The sequence below is a fragment of the Ctenopharyngodon idella genome, chromosome 10 (genome assembly GCF_019924925.1).
Source record: "Ctenopharyngodon idella isolate HZGC_01 chromosome 10, HZGC01, whole genome shotgun sequence".
NCBI lineage: Eukaryota > Metazoa > Chordata > Actinopteri > Cypriniformes > Xenocyprididae > Ctenopharyngodon > Ctenopharyngodon idella.
In genome coordinates, this window is record NC_067229.1 from 13,588,095 (window position 1) to 13,614,167 (window position 26,073).

The 26,073-nt window shown below is 35.5% G+C and overlaps 2 protein-coding genes across 5 annotated transcripts in view; one reads left to right on the forward strand and one right to left on the reverse strand.

Moving 5' to 3' along the window:
• Positions 1 to 504: 504 nt before the first annotated feature.
• stil (STIL centriolar assembly protein) lies at positions 505 to 12,202 on the reverse strand. Its single transcript, XM_051910650.1, has 17 exons — positions 11,875 to 12,202; positions 11,555 to 11,641; positions 11,347 to 11,454; positions 10,356 to 10,471; positions 10,065 to 10,243; positions 8,006 to 8,247; positions 7,838 to 7,921; positions 7,602 to 7,688; positions 4,790 to 4,937; positions 4,423 to 4,532; positions 4,157 to 4,283; positions 3,055 to 4,044; positions 2,847 to 2,982; positions 2,562 to 2,763; positions 2,272 to 2,416; positions 1,881 to 2,167; positions 505 to 1,802 (listed from the first exon to the last, which is right to left on the reverse strand). Exons 2-17 carry the CDS (start codon positions 11,638 to 11,640, stop codon positions 1,079 to 1,081), a joined length of 3,771 nt encoding a protein of 1,256 aa, XP_051766610.1. The 5' UTR covers position 11,641; positions 11,875 to 12,202; the 3' UTR covers positions 505 to 1,078.
• A 753-nt stretch (positions 12,203 to 12,955) lies between these two features.
• Positions 12,956 to 26,073, forward strand: part of eps15l1a (epidermal growth factor receptor pathway substrate 15-like 1a) — a 35,521-nt gene continuing 22,403 nt past the window's right edge. For 3 of the 4 annotated variants that reach the window (XM_051909884.1, XM_051909883.1, XM_051909885.1), the window contains exons 1-17: positions 13,003 to 13,044; positions 14,540 to 14,581; positions 14,707 to 14,796; positions 14,885 to 14,932; positions 15,011 to 15,106; positions 15,185 to 15,250; positions 15,345 to 15,470; positions 16,491 to 16,550; positions 17,266 to 17,508; positions 17,585 to 17,742; positions 17,829 to 17,985; positions 18,329 to 18,391; positions 18,957 to 19,042; positions 20,854 to 20,926; positions 24,794 to 24,955; positions 25,046 to 25,243; positions 25,473 to 25,637. In XM_051909884.1, coding sequence (XP_051765844.1) covers positions 13,018 to 13,044; positions 14,540 to 14,581; positions 14,707 to 14,796; positions 14,885 to 14,932; positions 15,011 to 15,106; positions 15,185 to 15,250; positions 15,345 to 15,470; positions 16,491 to 16,550; positions 17,266 to 17,508; positions 17,585 to 17,742; positions 17,829 to 17,985; positions 18,329 to 18,391; positions 18,957 to 19,042; positions 20,854 to 20,926; positions 24,794 to 24,955; positions 25,046 to 25,243; positions 25,473 to 25,637 — 1,860 coding nt within the window. In that variant the 5' untranslated portion in view covers positions 13,003 to 13,017. Of the gene's footprint in view, positions 13,045 to 14,539; positions 14,582 to 14,706; positions 14,797 to 14,884; positions 14,933 to 15,010; positions 15,107 to 15,184; positions 15,251 to 15,344; positions 15,471 to 16,490; positions 16,551 to 17,265; positions 17,509 to 17,584; positions 17,743 to 17,828; positions 17,986 to 18,328; positions 18,392 to 18,956; positions 19,043 to 20,853; positions 20,927 to 24,793; positions 24,956 to 25,045; positions 25,244 to 25,472; positions 25,638 to 26,073 lie in introns of all 4 variants that reach the window. The other variant, XM_051909882.1, reaches the window with a different exon arrangement.

Here is a 26,073-nt window from a genome sequence, read left to right on the forward strand (position 1 = left end):
ATAATTGGTATGGTCCAAAATACTGTTTTATCCCAAAAAACGTCTTTCTAGGTTTTGAAACACAGCCCATCATCACTGATGAGCCTCTTTATTTTTGGTAAAGAGTGAGGAGAAACTCAAGAGGTTGTGTCTGAGCTTGTCTATATTCATAACAAATATTTTGAAGAAAATGGTTCTTGTGCATGCAAAAGTCACAAACATGAAGCCAACATGTTCTAATATGGCTGTTAAGGTAGTCCAAATGGTGTTTAGTAGTTTGGTATGCGGTTGCCAGGGTATTCTGGATGTAGAAAACCATCTTGGGTGGTGACTTACCAGCACAAGTCAAAAGAGCCTCCATTCTAGCCCCTGGTTACTTTTGTGTAAATCTATGCAGTTTTGTTGCCAGGTGTGTTTGCCAAACATTTACCTACTAATTAGTTGACTGAGACATGTTTCTCTTGATCTATCAGGATATGTGAACAAGGTTGTGATGGTCAGAGATAAAACAAAATGAAGTTGAAGTTATATAAAAGAATATGAAATTTATTTAAGAGACAGATACATGTACATAAAGTCATTTAAAAAGAACATACAAAACACAAAGATTAAAACAAACAGTAGTTCTCCCTCTGAAATTGAACATGCCAACTTTAGGTAAATCAGTGGAGTCAAGTAATGCCAAGAAACAAAAGAGAAGATTTTGAAAGCGTTTAAAAATGAGTAAAGGGAAAATGAAACAATACTGCCTTAAGTGAGTCACTTCATACATGACACTAACTATTTGCTGTACATGACACATAAGGAGTCATCAGGTACACAAAAAAAAAAACCTTCAAGCTTTCAAATGAAATAAGATAAAAAAAACATTAAGGCCCCTTCGGGTTAGACAAAACAAGACGAAATTTATAGAAATAAAACATACTTAAAAACATTTACTGAAAAGGGTCTGTACACTTTTAAAAATAAAATCATGGTATACTATGTAAACAAACAATGGAAGACAAATTTTTGAGGATTGCCTTAAAACAGAAAGACATTCCTTGAATCCCTTTGACACACACAAACGACCCAGTGACCATTTGGAAAATGGTGCATTTTAGAAGAGCTTAGGCAGCTGCCGTAACCTACTCAGATCCAGGAAATTTCCCACCGACCCCTGAGGCTCCATGACTTCCTGCATCCTCTGGTTTTCAGTTAGCGAGGACCTACGTTTAGGCAGAACGTTTTTTGAGTCATTCTCCTTCTCCGTGTTTGTCCCGCCATGCATAAGCAACTGCATTTTGGGCCGCAAGTCTCGAATTAACTGCTCTTGAGAGTCAACAGGAGACATATAGAGATTGGTGACTGCCTTGTTTGTAATGTTTTTGAGAACCGCAGAACTTTGTTCTTCGCAGTCTTGCCTAACGCTCACGTTCTTGGACGTTTCGTGCTGTACAGAACACCCGAGAGCGGAGTCTACCAGAACGGCATCCTCTTGCTCTTCCTCACTACTGTTTTCTCCCTCAATCAGTCCATATTTCTTCATGTACTTACAAGTAGCTAGAGACATATTGCTGGGGGACAGCATACTGAGTCCAACGCTGCTCTTTTCAGCAGCGGGTCTTCTCAGGAGAATTGCGCTGGGGTCTGGATGTGGGCTGGATGACTGACCGCCCAATGAGAGTCGTGATAGTTGCGAGTCGCTTAGGTACTTAAGTGCAATAGCGTTGGCCTCCAGGCTGAGGTCTACACTGCCGCTTGGTCCCCAAATGCTGGTCCCCATTGGTTCGGAAAGAGCTAGTCTTGGAATCACTGCATCAGGGTTTATGCAAGCGAGGGTGCTGAAGAGCAAAAATGTGTTAGAAACACAATTTCAATCAAATGCTTTGATTAAACAATCTGTCAGACTACGTCTTTACCTGGCACTCTCCACAGTTGCACGTGTCATCTTTGCCTGGGAAGAGTCCAAGTCTAAGTTCACCCCGAACTGTTGGAGTTGTCTCAACGTTGCACTTAAGACACGGTCCTGACCTGGTGGACTGGATCCGTGCTTTGCTTTTTGAGTTTGGGGTATGGATGTTGTTGGTGATTTCCTTGACTGATGAACTATAGGGGACAGACTTTGTCTGTTTGAGACACTCTGTTGGTCTTGCTCTACCTTTTCACCCACAGGCATGGAGTCTTGCAGACGACTTTGCACTTGACCCTGGAGCAGGAATTAAAATCAAAGTTGGTTTGAACATTATTATTATGTCAATTACAAATTAAATATGTGAAAATTGCAAATAAAGCATAAAAATTGGGCCATACCAGTAGTTCTTGGTAAAACCTTGGGTTGTCCATTTCTCCATTTTCAGACAATTCTTTACTCTGTGACTGCGAGTGATAATACATGCTAGCACTCTCTCCCAACACTGGACTCTGAAACGAATGGGCTCCAAAACCAGACGACATGCTGAATAAGACAAATAAAGACACAATAAACATGGTCTGGAAAACAATAAAAATGTATCTAATAGCCTTCTACAAACCAAGTATAACAGACTTTTAGAGGTTAACAATTGCTAAAAAATGGTTTCAGAAAACATAGGGCTCATTACTCGTGTTGTGGAGATGCTGGATGTAGAGGAGATCCTGGACTCTGCTCTTGGGAGTAATGAAATGCATTTTCAGATCCGAGTCTGGAAGTGACTGTACTGTCGTTTTGACCTTCAGACTTTGGCTCCATCTTAGTTTGCCAATCCAGACTTGAGGCCTCATGTGTGGGGGCCTCCTGGGGAGCGGTCCAAAACAAACTCGCCCCTAAATAACACACAACAATAGACAAGAACTTCATGACATTGAAAGGAACTGATAATAAATGCAACAACCTTCCATCATATTACCTGTTCCTACAGCAACACTGACACTTGTTCGTTTGGGTGGAGATGTTGGCGTCTGATTGGGTCTTTCCTGCTGAGCATCATGTTCACCAGATGATACTGGAGTCGTCTTGCTCTGAGACTCAAGGAGTTTTTGAATCTGTTGAGGAAAGTCTGTTAACAATCAGCAATGACAGGTCAACGCTAAAACATTTAACGAACTAATACAAACCTGGAGTTGAAGTAGCTTCAACTGACGCTCTTGATCCATGAGCATCCTGTACGCATCAGCAGGAAGGAGACCCACAGGGGTGTCCTGGACTTGGCAGCACTGGGCTTGACAGGAAGGGACTTGATCAACAGAACCTTTGTTGGGGTTAACTGTGGGGACACACGGACTGGGCGATGGAGAGTAGTGAACTGGAACAGCGGGATGGCAAACAGGACTTTTAGTTGGAGATATGCGACAACCCAAAGATTGCCGAGAAGGTGAGAGGCAGTGATCCCCAGGTGGGACACTCTCAGCGCCACAATGAAAACCACAAGGATTGTGCACAACGGTGGGATACACTGGTGGCCCTTGCCAGTTGTTTTGATACATGGGAACATTGGTGGGTTGGCTGGTGCAGCAGCTGCAAGGGTTGGCGGCCGGGGTGCTATGGAAAAGTCTGTGTTGGGACGGATGAGGAATGGGGGTCTGGCTAGGCATTACTGAACTCTTTCTGGCACTGCTGTGACCCGATGTTGGAGGTCCAGAATAAATTGATTGGGTTTTGGTTGGAAAACCTTGCGAAGAACGGTGCCTTTGTTGATGAAAAGAACCATTGGGCGAAGCAGCGTTCTTTGTCGAGGAAGAAGATGAAGATGATGATACAGATGATGCTGACGAGCCATCTCTTGATCTTCTTATTGAGGGCAGGGATTTTCTACTTGCATTGGGTTGTGGTGTTTGTTGTCCTGGATTAGGATGTAGTTTGTTTATTGGCTGAGAGAGGATGGGAGTTAGTGGTCTTCGGATTGGGGGAGGTCCAGGGACGCTACTCTGTTCTGGAGGCCTCAACACTGAGAGGCCCTGGTGGGCAGGACTAATGCTTCTCCGCTGGACATTTGATAGGCTATGAGGAACAGGAGTTGAGTCTTGTGTATTAACAAGACTTGCATCCAAAAAGCTGCCATCTAATACCATAGAGAGTTCTGGAACTGAAGGATGAACACGCCTAGTCTGAAGAAGAAAGAAGAAGAAAAAAAAAAAAAAAGACCATTTGAACCTGTTAATCAAAATCTAGCCTGAATAGAGAGGTATATCAGGGGTGCAAGGCCATAAGTTAACAGACCTGCTGACTGACAGGATGAGGGTTTGGAGATGGCCGAGGAGAGAGGTCTTCATCTTCTACACCCGAGTCATGATCACTGATAGACAATTTATTCTGAGGAGCAGCTGAAGATGCTGCAAGAGTCGTCCTGATAAGACAAAGCAGATGTAGTGTGTTATATTTCTTCTTGCTTTGGGAATATTGTATTCTGTCAGATAAACTAAACAGCCAAAACATAAATCTTAATTAAATAAAAGTTAAAATTTAGAGAAATAAAAAGACTGTACCCTGTTAACACAGTCTGAGAGAGCACTTCCTCAAACAGCACAGTTTCCTGATTTTGGTTCTCAGCACTAAGCTCAAATTGTAGAGGCCGTCCTTCTGAAGGCTCTACATTCTGTATTGCAAAATACATAGTGTGATTAAAAACTTTTAATAATTAAAAGCAACCCTAAAAACCAATTAATGTAATATGTACAACACAAAAACCAAAGATCAATTGGAAAAACACAACTGCTCTAAAATACTATTAATTTAATACACAATCAGATTACATAATCAGTACAGATTGCATGAAAAGGGGAAAAATGTTTCCAATAGACCTTGGCATATTGAAATTTAATTTGTCGAGTACAAAAGCAGAGACACACTGACCTTGTAAAGCGTGAACGACTCTGTGCTGGTGTGCAGCTGAAAGCTCATTTGCTGCTGTCCGACACATGGCTTACACTGGTAAAACTCCGGATCCCGGTGAGTCAGAGAATACAGGACCACCAGGAAAGCACCTCCCTCTGACATCACTCTGGAAATCCATCAGATGTAGACATGACCAGGAATTTTTTATTTTGGTAATACTAATAATAATAATTTTTCAGAGACTTCACAAAGATTCTCGCAACACAAAGAGATCACATTTACTTTGATTAACATCAACATACTGAAATAATTTGAGCAATAAAATTAAAACAATGCTATTATTTCATTTCTGTAATATGACCAGAATCATGATTATTAGGGTTGTAACGATACATTCACGAGTCGATACGTATCGCGATACAGAAAGCATCATGATATTTTGAACAAAATAAAAAATAAATGAAACAAATTCAAACAACAGATTTCCAAAACATTACTAATTTTCAATAACATTGTTGTACATACAACTTAAAGGGTTAATTCACCCCAAAATGAGAATTCTGTCATTAATTACTCATCCTTATGCCGTTCCACACCCTTAATAATTTCATTCATTTCCAGAACAAAAAATGAAGATCTTTTTGATGACAGAATGGTGTCAGATTTCCTTCCATTGACTGCCTTTGTAACTACCAATTTGATGCTTCAAAAACTTCATAAAGAGATCGGAAAACTAATCCATATGAATCGAGCAGTTTAGTCCAAATTTTCTGAAGAGAATCGATAGCTTGTTGTGATGAACATATTTAATTTGATGACATTCTGTCATCAAAAAGATCTTCATTTGTGTTCTGAAGATGAACGAATGTCTTACGGGTGTGGAACGACATGAGAGTGAGTAATTAATGACAGAATTTATTTTGGGGTGAACTAACCCTTTAATAAAGAATTTACAATATTTCAAGATTAAATTGTACCTTCTGTATGTAAATTAACAATTGACTAGGTGCATCACTGAACAATAAAACTGAATTTTAACATGAAATCAGAACTAGGACAGCTGAAACCTAAGAGATAACTTAAAGCAGTAAAACAATGGTGACACCAGAATAAAAATGATTATTGATTCTGAACCTGAAAATACAGAATTATACTATACATATAAATAATGCAAGCCATTTTTTTACTGGTAAAATCAGACATTTGGCATTATCAGGACCCACAAATATTGCCCCATTGCATTATTATATATTATATTCAACAATAAATATAGTAGTTGAAAAGACATGATGAGGGTGAGTACATGATGACACAGAATTTAAATTTTTAAGTGAATCATACTTTATAAATACAGTAAGCTGAGTCTTGGATGAAACTAACTATATCACGAGTCATAACGTTTACATCAATGATACATATCGTAGCATTTTTATATTGCAATATCTCGATATAACGATGTATGGTTACATCCCTAATGATTATACCATGAAAAGTGGGTTAATTTTTTTTTTATATATATATATATATATATATATAATAAAATATATATATATAAAAAAAAATTAACCCACTTTTAGGGCTGTCACGATTCCTTGATTAAATTTGAGTAATTGATTTAAAAAAAAAAAAAAAAAAAAACTCAATTGCAATTTGCCCATGTCGAATAACTGGCAAAATACCGAAAATGGCGAGAATCGATGAACCGCATTATTAAACATTTTTCAGAAGCTGCAAGATATATTAGAACCACTAAAAAAATCATAATATATCATAGTGCTACTGTGAAATTCATTCATTTATTCAGTTAAATAAATATATGCCCTGCGGGTGAAACGCAACGCTTTATTTACATGCATTTAGGTTATGAGTTTCTTTCATCTCAGAGCAGCATCGTTCACAGTAAATGCTGCTCCACACAAACTCAGTCTCTGCATGTGCTGTTTGTATGGGTTTCCAATAACGTGCATGAGGGAATGCTTAAAGTCTGACGTGCTTTGTGTTTCATGCGAAGGGTTGCATTATATAATGTTCATCTGGGAGCACAATGTGCAGCATTTCACCAGATTTGTAATGTAAAACATTTACAAACCTACACCAACACAGGAGAATACATCAATATGTTTCTAAATATGTGAACCGTTCACTGCGATTTCAAAATAAAAGTTTAAACCCTCGCTCTGAGTTTGCATGTTTTGATGTCCACATATTCTATGTGTTATTAAAAATATTAAGGATTAAGTGGACATTTGAATTAAATGTTGTTTGGCCAATATTAAGGATTTGATCAAACTGTGTAACAACAGCAATCACCAGGCCGTTGGTGCTCTCTGCTCTGCAGGCATTTGTACATGACCTACATAAGTTGATTATGTATATTACATTATGTATTTTAACAGTGTTGTTAAATGATTATTTGCTTTTCATACTTTATCTGAACCAATTATTATGGCCTCACTGCTATTATACCTAAGCATTTTCATTTTAATGGTTATTATTCACTTAGGCCTATTTTTATTGCCACAAAAAATTATCCAATTACTCAATTAACTGTCAAAATAATCAACCGATTACCAAAATAATTATTAGTGACAGCCCCAATTTTATTATTTAATTTTAAATCAAATGTATTTTATAATATTTTATAGTTACAAAATCAGAAAATTCATTTCAGATGCAGAAAAAGTTAGTAAATTTCTTGAATATTATGAAAACATTTTTAATCATCATAACATACACAAAACCATACACTTTAATTTCATTTTGTCTTTAAATTTGACCCCTTCTTGGAGCTAACTGACTTGGCAAAAGAGCAGATGGATGAGACACTCACTTGTCTTGGAGGGCGGAGCTGTGCAGGTACCTCAGACACCAGGCCCACACCAGGGGATTATGGATGTGTGTAACGCCACTTAACCATCTGTTGCACGAGAACAACTGTTACACACCTACACTGAACATCTTGCAGGAATCCAAGCATGTAATTAATGTGGCTGAATTATAATACCAGCCAACAGGCTGAATAAAGTAGTAAGAAAGTCAACATTTCTAAACAATTAAAGTACTTACATTCCTACTAACGGGAGAGTGTATGCCTTTGGATCAGATTCAAGTATGAGGAGAAGTTTCCTGGTCTGATCCATAGTTAGAAACCTGAGACAGAATGTCACATTTTAAAACACAAAAAGATTCTGAGGATGAAACATGGTCATATAAGGAATTAGAAGAGCTCCTTACCCACGTTTCCTGCTGTTTTGGGTCACACCTGCTGGGCTGCTGAGGTTTCTGGCCAGTGCGGTAGGGATGACAGGCACTGCCCGGACAGGGACGGCATCTAGCGTGCAGGCCAGAGTGACAGCCGCCCAGGACAGGTCAAAGGTGAGTCTGTCCATGTTCTCGGAGCAGCTGAGACGAGCTCGCAAAGTCAGGAGTTTGGACAACTCCAGCATCTCTTTACTGCAGCAGAAATGCTGAAGCATCTAGAAAGAGGAAATAAGCATTAGAGGACCACCATTTAATCTTAATGTGCATAAAATGTTAAATAAGATGAACAACAAAAATGGCAGAATGAAATAAACATTTAGTTTACCCCTCCCATCCAAAAAGGTTTGTTTTATTTGAAGTTAAAGAATGAAATGGATTCATAAAATCTCCCCCACACACAAATGTTAAATATAACATTTAAATATATGAAAATTAAAAAAAAAAAACTAATAATTTATTTTAATTTAATATTTATATTTACATAATAAAAATGGTGTATTTTAAATTAATATACCATTTAAATGGTTTCGGGGTAAGATTTTTTAATGCTTTTGAAAGAAGTCTCTTAGGTTACGTTCACACTGTAAGCCTTAGAACTCTGATTTATTACTCAGATACGATTTTTTGTTTGGCTGTTCATATATTATATATATATATATATATATATATATATTTTTTTTTTTTTTTTTAAACGTGGCCAATATCAGATTCGAGTCTGAACAGGTGACGATCGTGAACTGACCCGCATGCGCAAAAGAACAATAACAAAGATGACACGCAGCATGAAATTATACAAAAGTAAACAAGGAAGTTACAGAAATCAACATTTACATGTTCATTTATAAGGTGATGTGCCGTGGAAGCCAGTAAATTTGCGTGCAAGTGATAAGGATGACGCAGATGAGGAGAAAGAACAAAGTTCTCATACAGTTTTTCCTCAAGTTTTGCTTATATAGAGCTGTCAACATAATACTTACGAGTATAACAGCTAACCATCCCTCCACTGACTAACTTCGCTTTCATATCCATATCTTCCATATTCACAGAGTGACCAAAGAACTACCGGTATGTAAAACATTTGGAGTGACTCCTGTCAGCGCAGAATTGTGACAAATGCTGATCTAGAGTGATGTAATGGTTGCATGAATTCTGATAGGACTGACCAGACTGAGGTCACACTGCAAAACATCAGACCTGTATTAGATTTGGGACCACATATGGAAGTGTCCCAAATCAGAATCAAAAAGATCAGATTCCGTGTGGTTTGTGCTGTTCACACTGTTACAAAGAGGAAAAAAAAAAAAAAATGGGATTTGGGCCACAGTCTGAACGTAACCTTATGTTCTCCAAGGTTGCATGTATTTAATCAAAGACATTAAAAACAGTAATATTGTAAAATATTACAATTTAAATAAATAACCTTTTCTATTTTAATACATTCTAATGTATTCTTGTGATGCAAAGCTGAATTTTCAGCATCATTACTCCAGTCTTCATTGTCACATGATCCTTCAGAAATCATTCTAATATGCTGAATTGCTGCTCAAGAAACATTTATTATTATTATCAATATTAATATTTCTCTGGAAACCGTGATACATTTTGTAGGATTTTTTTGATGAATAGAAAATTCAAAAGAATTTTTTTAAACAATTTTTTGTAACAATGTAAAAGTCTTTTTTACTACCATTAATTTAATAATTTCTTTCAAAAAAAATAAATAAAAGAGTGACCCCAAACTTTCGAACTGAAGTGAATATTAAAATTTGTCTTATATTAATAACACATCCAGGTTAAATTAAGAACATTAAGAAACCAAGGAAACCACACCAGATGGAAGCAGTGCAACACACTTATTATAATTATCAGTCTCTAAGGAACACTGTGTCACAATCAGGGCAGCTGTTACTGACAGTTTACAGGGTGAAGTTAACTACTATTATGCCTCAATAAGCTGCCATAGCAACAAGAGGAAAGTGCCCCAGTCGTTAAATCCTAAACATGTTTTGTCAGCAATTCTCAGATCAGTTACCTTGAAGGAGATGTTCAAATCCTCCCCCGAGTGCACCGTGCTGCCAGTATGCTGAGCTTCAAATACACATGGCACAAGGATGTCTCCGGGGAGCAGTGCAGTTGGTGCTTTCCCAGGACATCCCGTCTGCTCTCTGCCCGGATCAAAACGATCCAGGGTTATCGTCACACCTTCCTCGTCTAAAAAAAATAAGATCTAGTCACTAAAGCGTGGACACAACACATCTAAATATAAAACAATCATAGTAAGATGTCCAAATACAGGCACTCTCAGGAAATGCAATATACTAACCGCTGTCTACTGCCAGCGTCCCAAGCAGGAAACAGAAAAACTGAGGCTTGTTGGTCTGTCTAGCATGCCGGTGAGCTAAACGTAATGCTTTTTCCACAAGTAACAGTCTCGGATTCCTGAAAGACACCAAATGTTATGGAGAACATAGAAATCATTAAATGATTCCAACAGTGTTTTTCAAAATCTTCAGATCATATCAGATAAAAGTCGTTTAAGGTAAATGCAAAAGCTGAAATAAAATATTCAATGATAAACAAACATTTATTTTAGTTAGTTCTAATTTTTTAAGTTAAAGTACTAAAATGACTAAAACTAAGTCTGAAATAAAAACAAATTAAAGTTAAATGGGAATAGAAAATAGAAGAAAACAGAAAAAACATTTTTTATTAATCTTTGATAATGTTAGTTAATAACAATATAACTGTTTGTTGTTAGTTAAAGTCTGTTCAGATCCATAAAATAATATTAACAGATACAACTTTTGATTTTAATAAATGCATTAGTAAATGTTGAAATTAACTAAGATTAAAATATTTGTTAGAAGTATTTTTCACTGTTAGTTTGTTAACAAATGGAACCTTCTTGTAAAGTGTTACCGAAAAACTAATGAAAATGACAAAGATACATAGAGTTACTAAAACTAAAATTAAAATAAAAACTTTAAGTATAAAAATATTAGTGAATACTATAATAGTATATAAACTGTAGTAAAATCGGATGGGTTGGGAGACTTAAAAAAAAAGTGTTGCCACAATGACTGTAAAGAAATTTTAAAATAAGCACAGCATTATATATCACTCTAGGACAAAATAAGGCTAAACACAAAATACATTTTGCTATCATAATCCCTAGTACATGAAAATTAATCAAGATTGTGTTTTCCCCCAGTACGTAATCACATGATATTAATGGCGTATGGTGTAAAATATGAAAATATACTTCACCTAAAAACCTCACATAAACGACGAATAAAGATGAGAGAAAGACTCACCTGTAATATGAGAAATGCAGACTGACAACATCACCACTGGGAGATGGATCCCAGAGAGAGACTTTAGATGTTGGGAATGTCAGTGGAGTGAGGACATTGTCCGATGACCTTAAAAACGTGCAAAATTATTACTTTTATTAAACAACAACAATAACAAAATTTAAAACAGTGGTTTAGGTTAAATGCATGAGAAAGCTTAAGTAGTTACCTGAAGTTTTGAAGGGTTTCTGTTCTAACACTGTTCTCCAAGATGTGGGCTGGCAACCCTTTAAAGTCCACTTGTACACGATTCATACTGGGGAAAATATGCTTCTTTACTGAACTGAATCTGATCATGCAGCAATGTTTTTGCCTGAATAGTGCGCTTTCAAAATATCTTAGATACTCAGATAGAATGTTTTGATGTGTTTGGCAGGTCGGGTGACTTAGCTTACATGCTAACATGACAATACTATTAGAAACACTTAAAAACCTATAACATATCACTTAAAACTTATTATAACTGATGCAGAATATTTAATGTCTTACCTGTGGGTTGTTTGAAAGCTTTGCTCATGCCTTCGTCGTGTTTTAATCGCAACGCTGAAAATCCAGCTGGGTGTGAGCGTGAATACGGACCACAAATGTGTTGAAACTGTCCTTCCAGCTCTTCGAGCGGTAATAACCGCGCCAAGACACGCGTAATGACCCTTGAGTTAATAATTGAACTCGTTTAATGTGCCAGAAAACGGAGAAATGCCAGTTGTTGTCAATAAACAATGAAATACAAGATAAATGCATCCAACAAACGCAACAACTCGAAAATAAATTGTGGCGCTGTTTCCAGGTTCCAATGGCGGGGCGCTGCAGCAGGGCGGCTCAGCCAATAGGAATCCACTTGCAAGGGACGCTCGACCAATCAGAAGAGAGGAACCGGATCCCTTGCTTGCGGAGTGTTTTTGAATGGCTAGAGTAGATAGTATGAGAATATTAGCGGACTATTTTACACGTGAATTCAGCCTTTGTTATAGAAAATAGAAGGATGTTATAGAATAAGAATATATGAATATAATGGCATAGTAATAGTATCTTTGTGACCCTAACTGCTTTAAATATTTTTAATACAAGTTTATTCTGATTTCATGGGTCAACATCAACAGATATTACATGTAAAGTATAATAATAAAATATATAGTTAAATATTCAGCACACACATTTGCACTTGTTGCTCGAAAAAATAAGTAATTTGCTGATATTTTGAATAATTTGCAGATACTTAAATTGATATTTATATCGTTCTAGTTGGAAAGAAAGATTAATGTATTTAATTTTAAACTGTAAGAATTATTCGCCTACCGACAGGTGTTAAAATGAAGCTTGCCAGGTTACGCACTCATGTTTTGATTATAGGTCAGTTTTATTTACACAATATGTATGTTCATTACATTTTTAAAAGTTGTTCCAAGTTTTGTGGCATTTTAAAAATTGTATTTCAATCCTTAATGCAACTTGTACTATACTGTTGAATTTAACAATTTATATTTAGTTTATATCTATTATTCATCGCTTGTAAATTATTATTATTATTAATATTATTAATATTATGTCTGTCTGTGTGAATGGATGCACATTCCGCTCCTCTTCAGCCCCCCTCATTCCCTCACCCGCTGTTTCCGCAGCAACAGGGAAAAGATGGCAGCCCTCGCGACCCTCACTCAGGTAATACCAGATAAAAACACCCATTTCAAGGGAATAGTGAGGAAGAACATTAGTATGCAGAAATAAATCTAAGAATTAGACACGAATTGACCTCATTATTTGCGCTCCCGGGTCGTTTTATCGACGTTTATAGCGAAAATGTACCGGGCCTCGTTAATCGGGCTCAGATTGCTAACCGATTAGCTCGCTTTATATTCCATGTCTGTTATAAAATACGAAAATAACAGTCTAGTTTTCAATGAAATTTGCGATAAACATTCAGTAGCAAGAACATATAACGATAACGGCCATTTATATGAATGAGAAATACTGTAAACAGAGTTTAACTAATGTAACTAGCTAGCCGCAATATATCACAACATCATAAACACTTAAAAGCTGTCAAGACGCTATACCTATAAAGTCATAATTTCCGAATATGCTTATAGTACAATAATAAAAGCTGCTAAATTATATTGAACAACATTGTAATGCATATATATTAACTCATGTTATAATGGGTGTTGGACCGCTAGTTTAGCTTAGCGGTGATGAGAATTAGTGAGCATCAGTAATCTCACTGTACTGCCTGCTTTATGAATTGTAATGGATTAAATGGAATAGTAAATACAGTTATGTGCACAACACATATTAGAATAAATACAAAAAAATACATATATTATTATTATTATTATATTACGTTATCAGTGGTATTTTGATATTAATTATATGCTAATATAGAATTTATTAATATTTTGAATTAACTTTTACCTTTATATTTTCACTTCATTGTAATTTTAGGTAAAGTTTTAATATTATGTGCTTTTGTCATTTTTTTATTTTTATTATATATTTTATAATATATATATATATATATATATATAATATTATATAAAATATTTTTATTTGGCTTTCATTTATTTTTATTTCAGTTTAGTTTTAGTTATTTTAGTACTTACTATTATTTGCCAAGGCAACAGTTTAACATTTTTAAGTTTAGGTTTTGATTCTAATAGTTATATTTTATTTTATTTCAGCTTTATTTTAATTTTAATATCTTTAGTTAAAGGGATGGATGGTTCACCCAAAATTGTCATCATTTACTCACCCACAAGTTGTTCTTAACCTTTATGAAGTTCTTCTGCTGAACACAAAAGAAGATATTTTGAAGAATGTTGGTGACCAAACAGATGCTGGCCCACGTTAACTTACGTAGTATGAAAAAAAAAATACTATGGAAGTCAATGGGGACTAGAAACTGTTTGGTTACCAACATTCTTCAAAATATCTTCTTTTGTGTTCAGCAGAAGAAAGAACTTCACAAAGGTTAAGAACAACTTGTGGGTGAGTAAATGATGACAGAATTTATTTGGGTGTATATTTATCATATTTGGGCGAACAATCCCTTTAACAATTACATAATTACAGTAAAATAATATTGAAATTCTCAATAATTCTGCATATTTGCCATATACCATAATTGAATTTATTTAATCATAAAGTTTCTTTTTCTTAGCTGTCAAGCGGGAACCCTGTATATGAGAACTTTTACAGACAGGTAAGGCTATAATTCTGTTCTAATTTTGTAGACTGTATCATAGTGAGCTCTTTTTTTTTTAATAAATCAATCTTTTTTTACAACAATAACCACATTTCACCCTCATTTATGTGTGTTTTTTGAAGGTCGACCCAGGAAACACCGGGAGGGTTGGACCTACAGAGGCTGCCTTGTTCTTGAAGAAATCAGGCCTGCCAGACATCACATTAGGAAAGGTTGGTGTTTGGGTAAATCAATCCAAAAGTTGTTCTGAAATGATACTTGGATATTCATAATCCGTAATTATCTACTGTCTTTTCTCAGATCTGGGATTTAGCTGATCCAGATGGCAAAGGTTTCTTGGATAAACAGGTAAAAGTATCATAGTTTTTGAGAGCATCAGTCAGGATCAGAAACTAATGCTAACTTGATCCTGTTGTGTTTTATCAGGGATTTTACGTTGCTCTGCGACTTGTGGCCTGCGCGCAGAGTGGGCATGACATCAGCCTTTCCAGTATAAACCTCCCCGTTCCACCTCCAAAATTTGTAAGTCTCAGGGTTTAGGGTTGAAATCATTATTTTCCAGGCAGTATAAACTCACAAATTTTCTCATTTCTGGTCTAGAAGGACCACAGCAGCCCGTCACTGAGTTCTGTGACGTCAACCAGTGAGAGCCACTGGGCAGTGCGGGTAAGTTATCTTGATTGGTTATTGGTTATTTTACTGCATATTGCAAAAGCTTTTTATGAATATTAATCCTAAATCCTCTTTGTTTATTTTTCAGCCTGAAGAGAAGAGCAAATTTGATGGTATTTTTGAAAGTCTTGCCCCAGTGAATGGATTACTGTCCGGTGAGAAGGTCAGACCAGTACTAATAAACTCCAAACTTCCTGTGGATGTTCTTGGAAAGGTAAAATTCAAATAGGTACTTAAAAAAAAATTAAATAAGATTATCTATCTATTTATCTATCTATCTATCATCGTCCAACAACAGATATTTCAGCAAAATGAATATTTTTGCATTGAATTTTAATTGTCTCCCTCTCTAATGCGTCCCCTCTGTTTGACGCGCATGCGCGCCGGCGCTCATTTAGTAATGTCTGAAGTTTAACACAGACTGTCAGGATGAGCCTTCATACAAAATAGAAATACTCGTGTGAATTTGTAGTACTTACTGATAATGATATAACCGTAAAATTAAAGTTTTGCGCTGAGGAAACATATCATCATCTGTTAAAGGGCCTGACAAGCCATGTCAAACATTAGCCTACGTTAATGCATTAGCTTAAAGCCTAAAATAAAGAATTCTCATGTTTTGGGCAGCTTGGATCACGTATCTTTGCCGCAGCAGCTCCTCCACTATTTTTAGATGCTTTTTGTCCATAGATATGTTATTCAGTGCTGTAATTTGACTCGACTGGTGGAGGTTTTACATGCATGGTGGGCAGACGTGACTAATTGATAATGACATTCGTTGTCGATTATTATCAATTTTGTCGATTGTTGTTGCAGCCCTAGTCATTTTTGCTTATTAGTATGATTGAATTGGATCATTGAAGGTCAGCAGCAAAGACATTGGTTAATAAAGTCAGATTAAATACATAAAGTATATTTGTGTTATTTAATTATTTAATAATTCTTTAATTATTACAGGTTTGTGTAACATTCAGAGTTTGCACTTCACTGTTTTAATTCATTTTGAGGAATACAAAGCGCACAACACCTTTGCCTCTTACTCCTGATTTCTCTCAACATGGGGGCAGGAGAGATGTCAGTCTATAAATGGGAAAACAAAGTAATGTGCATTAGTTACTACATAAGTAAGACATTACTTTTAAATTACTACTATTGTAATATATATATATATATGTATGTAATATAGTTTGTACACAAATTTAACAATATCATTATTATATGACTGTCTGATCAGGTGTGGGATTTGAGTGACATAGACAAAGACGGACACTTGGACAAAGATGAGTTTGCAGTGGTGAGTAATTATTTTTGTGCTATAATAAAATCATACTCATAGCATACTACATACTATCATATACTACCTGTGCATGTTTTGGAACTTTGGTTATATTTCCTGTCTTGTGTGCCATGTTTATAGTCCTTTGTAGTTTTTCCTGTTGATTAGTCTCCCCAGGTGTGTCTTGTTCACTTGTTATCTTGTTTGCCCGCGTATATAGAGCCCTTGAGTTTCACTTGTGGTTTGTCAGTCTATGTTTGGTGTTTCCTGTGTTTACATGCTCTCTGTGGGTTTATTTGTGTTTGTTTATTAAATGTACTCTCTGCTCTTAGATCCTTGCCTCTGCCTGCTCTCTCTAAGCATGACACATACAGCTATTTAAGCTTATTGTGTGCAGTGTGCAGATTTTTTTTGCGTGCATGAGATGCATACTAAATTTGGCAAAATGTTCAGCATGCAGTATAACTGTGTGGAATACTATATTCTGCGATGCAATGCACTCCTTTTTACATTCATTATTATATATTATTAAAAATAACAAATGCTGTGAAATAGTATGCAGTATGCATACATACACACATTCATTGTATACTGCTTACTATATATATATATATATATATATATATATATATAATAATGTATGTATATGTATAAATGTATATATATTTAAATTTATATTTTAAAAAAGTGTTAAAACGGCATAATGATGTCAATTTCTTGCACTTTTGTTCAGGCTATGCATCTGGTGTACCGTGCCCTGGAGAAGGAGCCTGTGCCCTCTGTCCTGCCCTCCTCTCTCATCCCTCCATCTAAAAGGAAGAAGTCCTCAGGGTCTCTGTCCAACATGGTGCCAGTGTTACCAGGCAGCCCACCGCCACCTAAAGACAGTCTGCGTTCGACCCCCTCTCACGGCAGCATGAACTCTCTCAACAGCGCTGGGAGTTTGTCCCCAAAACACACCCTCAAATCCTCACAGGTATTTTTGCTGTGTTTTCATGTTGCTGTTGTACAGAAGAATTGAAGAGGGTCTGATGATTTAACTCTATCATCAGCATTCGGTAAACTGGGTGGTACCAGTTGCAGACAGAGGGCGCTATGATGACATCTTCCTCAAAACAGACACTGATCTCGACGGCTTCGTCAGCGGCCATGAAGTTAAAGATATCTTCATGCAGTCCGGCCTTCCTCAAAACCTCCTGGCACATATTTGGTACAATTTAAAATGTATTTTTGATTTTTCTTCACTCTTGCTGTTGTGATCGCCACATTAATCGCTTTCTCTGTTGTCTTTGTCAGGTCTTTGGCAGACACCAGGCAAATGGGCAAACTCACACGTGAGCAGTTCTCCTTGGCCATGCATCTCATTCAGCAGAAAGTGAGCAAAGGCTTGGACCCTCCACAAACTCTGACTCCAGACATGATCCCACCGTCTGAACGCAGCACACCGGGACCTGTAAGTCACATTAGCATGTTTACTACTATGCGCTCATCGTGGGTGAAAGGTTGTAAGTTTGAATCCCAGAGGAAGTGATCTTAGTTTTCATTGTCCTTATGCAAAATGCAATTTCAGATAAAATATTTTCTTGACTAATATTTTTGAGATTTACCCACCTACAGTATGTCTTCAATATGTAAAATGAATGGGCAATGTGAACTGAAACAATATGAGTTTATAATTGAAATGAAATGACTGAGCACTATACAGATTTATGCTTGCTTTAATGTGTTAATGTGAAGCAGCACATAGTTTTGTCCCTCATTTGAAGAGCTTTCACTGTTTGTTTGTTTTTTTCCAGAGTCTGTCAGGATATATGACACCAGTGGGCTCTGAGATGGCCGCACTGAGCGAGATGCGCCGGGTAAACAGCCTCTTTCTCTCTCTCTCTCTTGTTCTGTCGTTCATGTATTTCCACTTAAGTAGCATTTGTCATATTTCTTCAGATAGGATTCCAAACCCTAAACGTTTAGTAGATGAAACTGTAGTCATTCACAATACATCAAGAGAGCCACTAACATCACAAACGCAACCCGAATATCTTACCAAACAATCTTCTGTTCCTTTCCATCCACGTTTCAATGCTGCTGATGTTTTATGCTGTTATTCGCTGGCTAAAATCAGGCAATAATGTTCAAGTTATGGGTAGGTAACGTTTAGAAAAAGACTGAACAAATGCTTTCGATCTTCTGTTAGCCGAGACGTTGAATTGGAAAGCATTTGTGAGAGATCCAGTGCTGTGAAATGGTGCTGTGTCTTGACTTCCCCGTGTTTTAAGCATCAGAGGTGGAAGACAAGCTCGTCTCTGCTCCCGTGTGGTGGCTCCTTGCTGTTCTCTACCCTTCTGTTTGTGTGGTGCTGTGCTTATGTGTGGTTCAAATGCAGCAGGACTGACATTATTTGCTTGATGACCCCCCCCCCCCATACAGGACAGCTCCAGCTCCGTGGGTTCAGGCGAGTTCACCGGGATTAAAGAACTGGACGATATAAGTCAGGAGATCGCACAGCTGCAGAGGTAATATAATACACTGGCATTTAAAGGTGCTTGGGGATATATTTGAATTTCCAAAAGAAAAAATTTCACGTCATAGGATTAATTTTTTTCTTTCCTTTTAATTAGTGTTTTTAGAACCAATGTCATTTACTACTATTCAAAAATTTGGGATCATTAAGATGTTTTTTTTTTTTTTTTTTTTTGATTTTGATTTATTTATTTATTTTCAGCAAGAGCACATTAAAATAATCAAAAGTGACATTACCGACAGTTATAATGTCACACAGTATTTATATTTTAAATAAATGCCGTTCTTTTGAACTTTCTACTCATCAAATAATCTGGAAAAAAAAAAACAGTTTCCACAAAAATATTCAGCACAAAAACAATTACAGTTTAAAATAACTGTTTTCTATTTGAATATATTTTAAAAATAATTTATTCCTGTGATGCAAAGCTGAATTTTCAGCATCATTACTCCAGTCTTCAGTGTCACATGATCCTTCAGAAATTATTCTGTGCTAATTTGTTGCTCAAGAAACATTTATTATTATTATCAATGTTGAAAACAGTTGTGTACAATTTTTTTCAGGATTCTTTGAATAGAAAGTTCAAAAGAGCAGAATTTATTTAAAATAGAAAGCTTTTGTAACATTATACACTACCGTTCAATAGTTCAGGAAGAAATGTTCTTTTTTTTTTTTAGGTAAGTAATACTTTTATTCAGCAAGGATGCATAAAATTGATCAAAAGTGACAGTAAAGACATTTATAATGTTACAAAATATTCTACAGTAGTCAACATTTGAAGTGGATCAAAACCTTTCATCAAAGTTGTCCTAAAACCTTCTTCTTAGGACAACTTAGTTCTTAGCACAACTTTGATGGATTTTTTTGATGCACTTCAAATGTTGACTACTATATTTATAATAAATACTTTTGAACTTTCTATTCATCAAAGAATTTTCAACATTGATAATTTGTAATATCTTAAAGTATTTTTATAATTTATTTTAAATGTCCTTGACCTTGTGATAACAAGTTGGGAAAGTGTTTTAATAACTGTCCATACGTGGAAATGTTTCCATGTAAATCTATACTATGCCGATACATACTACCCCCCCCCCCCCACAGATGGACTACACAGTTTTTTTTTTTTTTTAACTATTTATTTATTTTTATTTTTTAGGTTGAAATTGTGTATTGCTAAATAACTTGCTAAATTTAAGGTTAGCCTTAATAGCCTCACAAAAGTTTGGACATTTTTTTTTAAATTGCACTTGACTTAAAACTGTGTGCAATTTTCGAAATGTAGTTTCAGTTTTTGAGGAGGCACACCTTTTTTCTGCATGTTGCCTCCCATTTTCATTGTCCTCCTTTTATCTCATCGGCCCACCATACCAAACCTAGTATATTTGTCCTTTTCTGAACAGTTCCCTTATAGATGAGCCTGAAATGACTCTCATGCTCACATGCACACTTCAAAGGAAGAGGAAAGGTACCTGAAAGCTCTTGGTGGTGGATGAGTTTCCCTCTGCCTGACAAATCCTCATCTTACCTCCTTCCCCTCTTCACAGTGTCCGTTTAATGTGTGTAGTTTTTTTTTTTTTTTTTTTATGAAATCTCTTGTTTCACTTGCTTATTCATGCTGCAGCACTCTTGCTTTCACACACTGGGATACACTCAGGTAAAACCCTCTCTTGGCTGTCACGGTTCTTGTTTTGTGTGTGTGACAGTTTTTGTGTGTGAAGGAGAAAGGTATGAGGGAGATTTTCTAGTTGCCAACAGTTAATAAAGGTTTTTGTGTTTCTTTTTTTAAAATTATTTCAACAGAGAGAAATACACTTTGGAACAAGACATCAGAGAAACAGAGGAGGCCATCAGACACAAAACCACAGAGGTTCAGGTAAACCTGCTAGTGCAACTGTTTATTTATTATGAATTATTTAATTTGTTATTTATATTAATAATTATAAAAATATACTTAAAGTATTATTAATATATTTAAAAGTAAATGTCTTAATTCATTATAAATATTATTTAAATAATTATTTTATTATTAGCATTATAATTATATTAATTATAAAAATATTTAAAGTATTAATATAATATGTAAAATAACTTTATTTTTATTATTATTCTTTGATTAAATATATTAAAAATATACTTAAACTATTTTAGTATCCATGGCTCGAAATTAACTTTTTTACTTGGTAGCACTGGTACTACCAACTTCAAAAAATTAGGAGCACCGGCAAAAATTTAGGAGCACCACTAAAGTGTGTGTGTATGTATGTGTGTGTGTGTGTGTGTGTATATAATATAATATATATATATATATAATTATGTATATGTGTGATCCTGAATTCTTTGCCACACACTTGTCCCATCATTTCTTGTTTTTGGCACTCTCCCCAAATTTAATCAAGCTCTCGTGCTTAATATGTATGGATTAGTGATGCAGTTATATCCACGGATAATACACGGCTTGGGCGGGCCAAGTAATAAAAAACAACATTCCAATTAATTGCGAGTGGGTTGCAGGTGGATGAAAGATAAATCAATAATGTGTTGATTTTAATGAAGACACCGAACTGTCATTTCACAGTAAAACACAACAAATATGCGTCACTCTTTTACTTTCAGTTTCAACAAAAATGTATATTTTATCGGGGAACCCAATCAAGGAAAACATGCCTCGCACACCTCCTAGTGGTCATTATATTAAACACAAAGGAAAAAACCTATGAGAAAGAGCTTAAAGGGATAGTTCACCCAAAAATGAAAATTATCCCATGATTTACTCACCCTCAAGCCATCCTAGGTTTATATGACAATCTTCTTTCAGACGAACACAATCTGAGATATATTTAAAAATATCCTTAGTCCTCCAAGGTTTATAATGATTGTGAATGGGAACCCACATTCTGAAGACAGAAAAAATGCATCCATCCAAAAAAAAAAGTAATCCATACGGCTCCAGGGGGTTAATAAAGGCCTTCTGAAGCGAAGGGATGTGTTTTTGTAAGAAAAATATCCATATATAAAACTTAATAAATTCGAATAACGAGCTTCCGGTGGACGACTGTACGCATATTGCGCACGTCAATTTGGGCGGAAGAACAACCTTTGACCCGAACGCAATGACGCAATGACGAACGTGGAGGCGAAGAGGAGAGAGGAAAACAAAACACTGATCACAAATTTGAAGTCTAAAACGAGAAATTTTAAAGAGAAATGTCAGAGGATTTCAATATAAGAGAAGAGGAGCTTGAGTTTGTTGCCCAGCCGTATTTGTTTGAACCGTGAGAGGCGTCTAAGCTTACGATACTCCTACATCTTGCGTCATACGTCGCGTCACGGGTTACTCATTTGGCGCAAGTCAACTTGCGCATTCTGCGTACGGTCGTCTACCGGAAGCTCGTTATTTGAATTTATAAAGTTTTATATATGGATATTTTTCTTACAAAAACACATCCCTTCGCTTCAAATGGTCTTTATTAACCCCCTGGAGCCGTATGGATTACTTTTTTTTTAATGGATGGATCCATTTTTTCTGTCTTCAGAATGTGGGTTCCCATTCACAACAATTATAAACCTTGGAGGACTAAGAATATTTTTAAATATATCTCGGATTGTGTTCGTCTGAAAGAAGATTGTCATATACACCCAGGATGGCTTGAGGGTAAGTAAATCATGGGATAATTTTCATTTTTGGGTGAACTATCCCTTTAAAGGGTTAGTTCACCCAAAAATGAAAATTCTGTCATTATTTACTCACCCTTGTGTCGTTTCACATCCGTAAGACCTTTGTTCATCTTCAGAACACAAATTAAGATCTTTTTGATGAAGCCTGAGAGGTTTCTGTCTCTCCATAGAGATCAAACGCAACTACAGCTCCAACGTCCAGTAGGAAAAAGACATCATTAAAGTAGTCCATGTGACTCCAGTGGCTTAAACTCAGTTTTATGAAGCGATGTGAGTGCTTTGTTTGCACAAAAAAACATAATTTACCACTTTATTAACAAAAATAATATTGTCCAAAGCGTTCACGCAACAATGCCAGCTCTCGTGCATTGTGATGCTCTCGTGAACTCTCGGGCATGTGCGTTGAGTTGACGCACAAGTTTGAACACAACATGCCTGCGTTGTGGTGCTCTCGTGAACGCTCGCACGTGTGTTGCAGATCAATATTTTTAAATTATGTTTTTTTGCGCGAACAAAGCACTCGCGTCGCTTCATAAAATTGAGTTTAAGCCACTGGAGTCACATGTAGTACTTTGATGTCTTTTTCCTTCTGGACCTTGAAGTGGTAGTTGTGTTGGATCTCTATATAGAGACAGAAACCTCTCAGACTTCATCAAAAAGATCTTAATTTGTGTTCTGAAGATGAACAAAGGTCTTATGGATGTGGAACAACACGAGGGTGAGTAAATAATGACAATTTTCATTTTTGGCTGAACTAATCCTTTAATAACTTAACATACTTAACTAAAAATATACAGAAAATATTCTGATAAAAGTGAAAACAGGTCTCACCTCAAAAATTATCTGCACTCGCACAAATGCTTCCAAATATTTTCTGAGGTCACACAGATTAAATTTTGGGAGCATATGCGACCAAAATGGTCACAATTTTGATCCTTAAATATTTTACTATTATAATATAATATAATATAATATAATATAATATAATATAATGTATTATAATTAGAAAATATACTTAACGTTTTATTAATATTTAAAGTAAAGATGCATTTACAAATATAATTATAATTAAACTAATCTTATTATATTATTATAAATATTATTGATATTCTATTCATTGTTTTGTAATATTAATTATAAAATATACTTAAAGTATTAATATTTAAGAATAAATACATTTATAAACATTTTAATATTTTTTATAATTATAATTAAGATAATAATTGTACTATTATTATTTGTATTATATTCTATTTAAAATATGTTGTATATATTTAAAAGTATTTGTATTATTGTTCTGTAATAAATTAATTAATTAAAATATATTTAACACATTAATAAAGTATGTAAAAGTATTTTATTTTTATTATTATTCTATGATAAATATATTACAAATGTACTTAACCTATTATTAATATATTTAAAAAAAATATATTTAAATATATTACTATAAATATTATTTGTATTATTATTAGGAAAATATATTAACCCCCGGTTTCACAGACAAGGCTTAAGCTAGACTAAAATGCATGTTTGAGCTGTTATAACTGAAAGTAACTTGTACTGACATCTCTTATAATATGTCAGTGTCATTGTTTTGTCTCAAGATGCACACCAGTAATGTTTTTTTTTTTTTCTAGTGAACGTTTATAAAAGCTACTTAAATGCCCTAATTGAACTAAGGCTTAATCCTGGCTTAGGCTAAGCCCTGTCTTTGAAACCGGGCCTTAAAGTATTATTAATATTTAAAGTAAAAATGCATTTATAAGTATATTTTACTATTATGAATATAATGAAACTAATTTTATATTATAAATATTGATATTTTATTCATTGTATTACAAATATATTTGAAGTATTAATAAGTATTTCATTTTAGTATTTTATAATCTTAATCTTAATTATAAAATTATTTGAAAAGTTTTATTAATATAATAAGGTATCAATAAGGTAATATAATATAAGTATTTAAAGGTATCTATTGTTTTTTAAATGTTATTTCTTTTACTATGCACAAGTTATATGTTGGCTTCATTGGTAACTGGACGTGCGGTTTGATTTACAGGAAATGCAGAACGATCTGGACCGAGAGACATCCAGCCTCCAGGAGCTTGAGGCCCAGAAGCAGGATGCTCAGGACCGGCTGGAGGAGATGGACCAGCAGAAGGCGAAGCTTGAAGACATGCTTAATGACGTACGGCAGAAGTGCCAGGAAGAATCACAAATGGTGAGCCAAAACAAACACAAAGACAGTTTACTAGATCCTCAGATGACATATTTGATGAATGTTAAACCGATCCACTCTATTTCCGTTCAGATCTCATCCCTGCAGACCCAGATCCACTCGCAGGAGTCGGACCTGCAGAGCCAAGAGGAAGAGCTGGGCCGGGCCAAGGCTGACCTGAACCGCCTGCAGCAGGAGGAAGCGCAGCTAGAGCAGAGTCTACAAGCTGGCAGGATTCAGCTAGAAACTATCATAAAGTCACTCAAAGCCACACAGGACGAGATCAACCAGGTTGTGCCTTCGGAGCATTTGATGTATGAACCAAAAGTGTACACTAGGGGGAGACAAATGTCCATTTTTCAAACAGATGTCCGTTTTTTTCAAATGCATTCATGCAAATTTGATTACTTAATAAATTAAAAGACTGACACCAGAAACTTCTATATTTAACGATGTCAGGAAAAGTGTGCTATGCATTTAAGCCTGTAACAAATAAAGCTGATGTGTGTGCATGTTGCAGGCACGAAGCAAACTCTCACAGATCCAGGACAGCCAACATGAGATCAGTAAGAGCATTGAGCAGTATAGCAGCACTCTGAACGGGACCCATGGGGGCAGCATGACCAACCTGGCAGACATGAGCGAAGGCTTCCCAGAGAAGGAGAACGGAGGTTTCGGGGCCATGGTGAGACATCTCTTTTGATTTTTATGTATTTTAGGCTTCTCTCAGAGCTTTTTGATTAGAATGGCAATCAATTAATTTTTTTTAGAATGCACAGTACATCAAAGTCGTAACTTATTGCACAAATTTAGAATGCGCCCTGAGTTGCATAGTATCCAAACTAAATCCATACAGCATTAATAGTAGTATCAAGCTGTTTGTATACATGATGATCTGCTCAGTCAGGCCTGTTCCAGTAAAAATTAATGCAAGTTTATTTTATTTATTACATTATTTTTTGTAAATATATATTTATATACATTTATAATATATATGTATTTGCATTTACAAAAAAAAAAAAAAAAAAAAGTTGTATTTTAATAGACTTCAGACTTGACTCAGACTCGACTTGAAATGACTTCAGACTTGACTCGACACAAAAGACTCTTGAATATTTTAA

What these genes read in the sequence shown, in the direction of transcription:
- stil (XM_051910650.1), bottom strand. Translation starts at nt 11,640, where the DNA reads ATGAATCGTGTACAAGTGGACTTTAAAGGGTTGCCAGCCCACATCTTG. An exon ending in ACTCTCCCGTTAGTAGGAAT is followed by an intron (nt 7,689 to 7,837) that starts GTAAGTACTTTA and finishes CTCGTGCAACAG; the next exon opens with ATGGTTAAGTGGCGTTACAC. An exon ending in CCAGCATCTCCACAACACGA is followed by an intron (nt 2,417 to 2,561) that starts GTAATGAGCCCT and finishes TGTCTTATTCAG; the next exon opens with CATGTCGTCTGGTTTTGGAG.